Raw genomic sequence first — 7701 nt, 5'->3', positions numbered from 1 at the left:
GTGTTCAATGACAGGGCAAAATTACAGATTTTCTGCCCAGAATCCTCAATTCTCACACCTTAGAATTTTATTTTTATTGGTTCTTTTTTTTCTAGACTGTAGGGGAAATCTTACTTTCCTCACATCTTTTTTAAATATGCAGGATGCATTCTCTACTCCTGTGGTATAGTTCTTTATACTGTACCTTCTCCAATTGCTTTTTATACTCTCCCGAGCTATCTTGGTCTCTTGCTGTTATATTGCAGAAGTTAAAAGAAAGAATTTGAAAAGGAACTTTAACATGTCTTTAAATCAAATATAAGTATTCAGCTTCATATAACTTCTATAATTATCCATCTTCATAGAGTTTTATTATTAATATGTCATTGTGTTCTGAACTTTAGTATATTGCGCTTTCTGTGTATACATCTGAAATCTTGTGTTTCACTGTAAAAGCAAATGAAAATGAACTTACTACTGAAGAAAGAACACTGCACTCAGCAATATGATATTCGAATTCTAGCTGCTAATACCAGCTTATTACATTTTCCCATGTCTCTTAACTTTCTTTGGCCCAAGTTATGTGATTTGTAAAATAATAATCTTCAATGTCTCTTTAACTTTTAAAATCTTACTGTTCTCAATTTATATAAACAAGCAACACAAAGTCTATTCAATTATAAAAGATAAGCCTTTATTCTCACAGAGCAATTCTATTATTTGGGCCTGAAATATTTGAGTAAGTTTAGTAACCACATTAATGTTGTAAATTACATACATTTTATTAAATAAGCATAGGAATGAATGCAGAAGATTTATTGTGGCTCCCCTCCATTTATGTGCTACTTACTCCCTTTTATTGTAAATTTTCTTTGGGGAGCTAGCATGAACATAATGGCTTACATTGTCAAACGTGGTATAAATAGGGCAATAAACATGACTGTTTACCTACATATAGATATGGTGCAATTACTCAAGTTAAATATTTTTTAAAGACACTCCCCTGAAAGACTACAGGAACTGCCTTGGGAGTCATTTGTTAGGGTTGTGGATAGTTAGCCACAGAATCCAGTCATAAGAGGCAAACCTGAAAAAGGAAAAACAGAGAAAGTAAAAAGTGTTTCTAATTATGCACTCACCTGTTCCAACTGCCTGAAGTCTAATAGGCATACCCCGCAGTGTTCTTCTGCCTGGCCAGAATGTTAGCGTTCCCAGAGAAGGAGGCTGGTTGTGTCCCTGGGATTTTCTGTGCTTTCCTCTCTGCACTGCTGCTGCAGCAAGGAGCAGAGGCCTTTCAGTGTGGCAATGGGGTCTCTGTGCCGTCTGACAACGTGTGTGACTTCACAGATCACTGTGGTGACAAGAGCGATGAACAGCAATGTAAGTTCCATTCCTCTCTTTTCTCCAATTTCTGTGTCTCTTTACACCAGGGGCCGATGCGCAGACTGGGGAGATTCAGGTAGATTTATTTTATAAACCTGCAGTGTGAAGCAGAAACTAAAATATGTTTTTCATTAAAGGGGCCCATACATAAAAATTACTCTAATTAAACAATATGAAATTGTTAAGATCCTAATTAGATGTATTCTAAAACCATTTTTACTGCTATATAGAAAGAATGATGGGCAGAAATGTAGCTGTTTATGTTATATTAGTGGAACAAAATTCAAGAGAAGTGCATTGTGGAGCTTTAAAATTCTGTGATGGCAATGATAAGCTTAAAGTTGAATTCAGCATAAAATATTTTAAATAAATTCTAAATTAAATGAGTAGATATTATTTTGCAGTAAGATGGTACCCACAATGAAATGATTACACAGTGACCACAACTCTCTCTCTGGCTTGTACCACTTGATCTCAGGGTGGAGGAAAGAGCAGAGGCTCACAGAGCACAGGACCTCGCACTGGGTCCTGGATGAACCATCTGCTAAGTGCGTGATCTTGAACCTCCACTTTATTATAAGAGGACTTGAAGTGAAATAAACCAACTCTCATGAGCAGGAAAGTACTCCATTACTTCCTGGTGCAATACTAATAAAAGGAGACCATTTACCACAGGAAGACATGGGTAAAGACACGCATGTGTTTGCAGTTTCTCTTGCAACATTATCTGCTGGAGGAATTACTGCATTCACCAATGGAACCAGTGCTGTTCTTACATGTGATCACCTTTCATTAACAACCTTTTTATACAATTAAATGGATTCATTGTTGATTCATAGTAATATTGACTCACTTGTCTGAAGGCACTCATTCTAGTATTTTAGATTATTTTACTCAAATGTATTTTCTATTTTTCCTTAGATATTATATTAATTAGTGTTTACAGAATTATTTTGTTCAGATAGCTATATTAATTTGTATATATAGAATTTCTTCTGCTAAAATAGCTTCTACATATTCCATTTTGCTATTGGTGGCCTTCTGTTTACATATTCAGTCATTACATTCAAACATGAAAAAAGTTTACTGAAAAATTGCTTCTCCATTGAAGAAAACAGTCTAATGATTGTTGTCCCAGAGCCAGATCTGGGATAGCTATGGTGCACTTGGTAACTATTAGATACAAAGCACAGCCAAGACAAGGATCCATTAATATCTGTTTAGTTTCACCAGAGGGGCTCCCTGTGGGCATGCTGCCCACCCTCTCTGGCCCACAGGCCTGTCTGTGGAAGCCCTTGCTGGCTTCTCTGGTGAGCAGCGGAGAGGAACTGCCCCGCTGGTCTGAGAAGTGCAAAGCCCCTTCCATTATTAATCTCCATGAAGCTTCCTTTACTCTCTTGCTGTGATAACGTGTATGGTCCTGCTTCAGGGCCAAGGTTAATGTGAAGAAGGAGAAAGCCACTGGGTAGAAAGGGTCCCGGCTGCCTGAAAGATTCTGGTAAGTTGCAGCTATGGAGGAAAAGAAGTAACACATCAGTCGAAAAAGATTTCTTTTTAAGTGTTACATGGGGTGATCACCTTTTGCCACTCTCGCTTTTCGTTTCCATTTCTGAGAAGTTTCCCCTTTGCTTATTTCATTAAAAATGTGGACCGTACCCAGTAGATAAAATTGAGAATCACTTTAAGTGTGGGTTTCTTTTGTGTACTACACCAAGGGGGAAATACTGAGAAAGAATAATGGCCAATTTCTCTCCTGAAAATTTGTGATGCTACATTTACCAATGAGATTTTTTTAGAAGCTAACTTTATAATGATGTTAAACTAGTCACATTTTGAAAAATAAATCAACCTGTGCTCCCTTTTAATATGATGTGATCTTTAAGAAATAGATTAATATGTTGACTTTTCTTAATGAAATTGGCATCAGTGAAGTTGAGTTTCAGATGCAATGAGTATTATTCATAGGTTTTTAAAAATGTTCTTATTTTAAGTGATAAAACTCTTTTTAAGAATACTCAAACCATTTAACTCAGGTGTTTGTTTGTTTGTTTTTACATTAGGTTTATGGAGACTGAATTTCCCAATGGAAAATATGCTATTTATACACACTATTAGAACTTACTATCTAGTGAGCAGGAAAAATCATTTTTATGTGTAACAATTATTTGGTCCTAGTGTTGACAAGAATCTGTCTTTGTTAGAATTTATTGATATTCTGAGCTAGGGAAAGAAATATGGGAAGGTCTGGATGTATTTTTTTAAAGAGAATCATATCGCATGTTTTGTACTGTCTGTTTTCAAGCTGATCCCTATTTCCTGGTTTTCATCCCCTTGTATCTTGTTTATTTATTTTAATGTCAAAGTCAAGACTAAGTATAGAGATAGTCTAATGTTTCTTCTAATAATTTGCTCCAAATTATTTTATGTACAAAGGCTTTACTCTGCTTTATTTTTCTTAACAATAAAGGCAGCTGTGTTACTTATGTTACCACCATTCAAATCCAAACCAATCAGAAAATTACAAAATGTACTGTTGCTACAATGTTGAGATATATTTTATGTAATGGGTCCCTCTCTCTGGAATGCTTCCAGTAAATATACCTAGAAACTTATTGTTGCCTTATCTGAAGTTAGTATTAAAACTAGCCATTATATACATTCACTTTTAGAGGTAAATTTATTCTAAATTTACTGTGACTCAAAGATGAAGAAAATATATTCAGTTTATGAAATACTTTTCCCCTTACCTACGTGACATGCTTAAGAAAGTTTTCGTTCACTCTAGCATATTTATAAGCTGATAGGAATCTATTTTATACTTTGGCTTGATGGAACATATTATAAAGATTTGAGATTTTACAAACATTTTGAATTTAAGAACCAGAATTCTTTTTCAAAGTGTAATTATTTCATATACATCTAAATTTATATGTGAAATATGCAAAAAGTACCTTAGAGGTGCATTCTCAAAATTTGGGAGGTGACAGTGTTTAATGAGGTGATATACTAAGTGAAACTTTATTTCTTCACTAGAGTGACATTAATATCAAGTACTTTTAAAAGTAATTGACTCATTAAAATACTTGAAGGTAAAGTGCTGATAGAGTGAAATTGAGGCTTCATGTGCAATATTTATTTTATAACATTGCATGCACAATTTTTATACACATTGTCATGAAGCAACTAATAAAAATACTTTAACAATTCTATTTACCTTAGCAACATATCTTAGTTTAGCCTACCATCACATATATCATAGACTAGGTGGTTTAAACAAGAAACATTTATTTCTCACAGTTCTAGGGCCTGGGAAATCCAAGATCAAAATGCTAGAAGAATTGATGTCCTTTGAGGGCCCTTTCATGGTTTGCAGACAGCTGTGTTCTTGCCACGTCCTCACGTGACAGAGAAAAGTCATCTCCAGTGTCTCTTCTTATAAGGGCACTGAACCCTCATGACCCAATCACATCTCAAAGACCTCACCTCCAAATACATCACATTAGGTATTAGAGCTTAAACATGTGCATTTTAGAAGGATACCAACATTCAGTCCATAGCTCAACAGAGTTATGATATGTAAGAAATTAATAATAAATATGTAAAACTTAGCTCAGGAAAATTAGAAAATTTTCACAGATTGCAGTCTTGGCCTAAGTGAAAACCATAGTTTTGAGTCCTATAATATTACCCTAATTTTGTGTAACAACTTGAGCACACTGAATTGGGTACTCAATGAAAAATAGCAAAACATCTTTTTTATTCATTGCATTGGGCAGACTAATTAAGACCATTTTACTTTAAAATCTCTGGAACTCTTCTCTTTGGCAGCATTGGATGTTTAAAATGCTGCTGTGCACAGTTGTGTAACATAAATCATTTTCCTTTTTAGATTTTGATGTCTAAAACTGTTTCACAGTTGTGAGCTATTTTTGTTCATAATGGGCAATGGAAACTTTAAGGCAAAGATGAACCACATGCCAGATGGGCTGTCCTTTCATCTTTGAGTTTGTGAAAACATGTTTGTAAAAATGAGGAAGCATCCTTGGTACATGATCTGAAAATTGGCTGGACAGTGAACCTCCCTCCCAAGAGAGAGGTTAAAACATTACTGAATATTTGTCTTGATCCATCCTTCAGAGTTTCTATTACAATCCCAACAAAAGATGCCTTACAACAAATAGGGCAAACTCGAAGGAACATATATCTGGGTGTTGGTCAAATAAGTGTGTAAATATGATATATAGGTTTGCTCGCTTATAGTTTGCATTGGGTGTGGGGGACAGGCTGTAAGCAGGCAGGGTTGTTATACCCTAAGGCTTAGTTTTAAGACTAAGCCTTTCCCATCCTAAGTGACTTTGTATCAGAGACTTCCTTAATTGTATATTGAATTAAATGTTTGGATTTTTACACTATGAAATGGGGCAGACTGGGAACTCGCTCTCTCTCGGTTCCTGAGGTTAGCATTAGAGAGGAGAGGAGAGAAAGGCCATGTGGAGGATAGAAGAAGCAGCCAAGATGGTGGAGTTCTAAAGGAGAAGCCAATTTGTGCAGAGAGAAAGAGATGGGGAACAGAGGTGATTAAGGCTGGTGAGGTAGAAACCTTTAATTCTAGGAAACTTGGATAAGTCAGTGGCTTTGGGAGCCCTGAATGGAAAGGGAAGTGTTTTCCCACTGTGTGTATTTCTTGCCTGCCGGGTGCAAGCTAGGATTAAAGGTAATGGCCCACCAGTTCTTGGCTCCATTGTTTCATTACTGTCTGTTCTAATCAAATGTGAACCTGCACTGGCCAGGCGGCTGTGATGGTGGCCATGGATACTGGCTTTACACCGGGTGATACTCTAAATAAAAAAGCAAGTCTTTATGAAATTATGCCACCCTTCTGGAGATACAATGTTAGCCCCATTAGTGCAGGGTGTTTATCTACATTTTCTAGAAGGCTGATTAGTGTAGTCAATAAGTATTTGATATACTGATTGATTACTGGATTACTGACTGGCTGCATGCATGATTGGGGAAATTCTCAGCTGCATTTTTTTATTTTATCATGGAATTAGATAAAACTGCTCAGTCTTGCAATGCAGTCTGCTCTTGTTTTGTGACTCAAGTGTGCAAGTTGATATCAGCCAAGAAGGACATTCATTTGGTAAAATCCCTTTGAAAAGTTCAAAGACACCTCAATGATATCAAATGCTGAACTGTTTCTTTCACTAGAAAAATGTTTTCTGAAGCCAGTATCTGCATATAGATAGCTGAAGCTTGTCATCCCACATAACTTTTCTGTTTGTCAATAAACATCATTTCTCTATGTGCATGTTGACACAAAAGGCTTGACTAGGAGTTCTGAAAGAAGACTTGCATTCTATTGTCAAAATTATCAAATTTTTGAAAGCCAGACCTTGAATTACAGCTTTTAAATAAGTTTCCATCAAAGAAATAGGAATAGAATATAATGTTCTTTACTGCCCAGAAATAATTATGACTTTCCAGTGAATAAATCTTGGAATGATTGACTGGATTTAGAAGAGAAATTTTAATTATTTTGAGAGAAATTGAAAACCCATTTAGAAAAAGAAATGACAAGAGTTCATTTATTGTGAATTAGTTTCCTTGATGGAAAAGTTTGTACATGCAAGACATATCATTTTCTAATCAGAGTTCTGTATTCACCATTATAGAAACCACTAAAAAAAATCCTTAAGATCTTCTGGCCAAACTGTCTCTCTGGAACAGAATTATATGTAAACAGCTATGCAACAATTGTAGTACCTGAGTGTATACTGCTGCAAGTTGGAGGGAATGCTGTGCCTTCTCCATATTTCTGCAGAAAACACCAAACACAAACACTAGAGGCCTCCTTTGAAGGTTACTAAGCTTAAACCATGTTAAAGGCAAAACACTGCTTGATAATCCTTTTCTCATTGACATAGCTATCAACAATGATGAAATTACTGCCAAAGATATTCTGAGTAAGTGGAGAATAAAGTCAACTATATGACAAGAATCCAACATAAGTAATATTGAATAATTCTGGATGGGTTAAGGAAATGCTTATTCCATTTGCTATTGCATACCTTTGTGAACTGAGGTTTTTCCTGTTTCTATCCCAATGAAAATATTAAAATCAATTCAGTGTAAAATATAACAAACATTTCTTGATAAAAAATTAATTAATATTTTCAAATTGCCAGGCCAAATAATATAAATCTTTCATTGAAATCTATTTTTGGAAATAATTAGTTTTTACCTCTACTTAATTAGAATTTTTGAATGTCTTCATCCTTTGTAAGAACTGGCAATTATTCTTGACAGTTAAAGAGAGTAAAGAAGATAATTATTTGT

At 35.2% G+C, this 7701-nt stretch overlaps 1 protein-coding gene across 1 annotated transcript in view; it reads left to right on the top strand.

The window, feature by feature from the left end:
* Window positions 1-1018: 1018 nt before the first annotated feature.
* MALRD1 (MAM and LDL receptor class A domain containing 1) overlaps window positions 1019-7701 on the top strand; it is an 837423-nt gene continuing 830740 nt past the window's right edge. Inside the window, 1 exon segment of the mRNA XM_066386561.1 lies at window positions 1019-1359. Coding sequence (XP_066242658.1) covers window positions 1179-1359 — 181 coding nt within the window. The 5' untranslated portion in view covers window positions 1019-1178.

This window comes from Saccopteryx leptura, chromosome 5, assembly GCF_036850995.1.
Source record: "Saccopteryx leptura isolate mSacLep1 chromosome 5, mSacLep1_pri_phased_curated, whole genome shotgun sequence".
Lineage (NCBI taxonomy): Eukaryota > Metazoa > Chordata > Mammalia > Chiroptera > Emballonuridae > Saccopteryx > Saccopteryx leptura.
The sequence above is the reverse complement of the archived record's forward strand: the minus strand, read 5'-3'. Positions and strand labels throughout refer to the sequence as shown.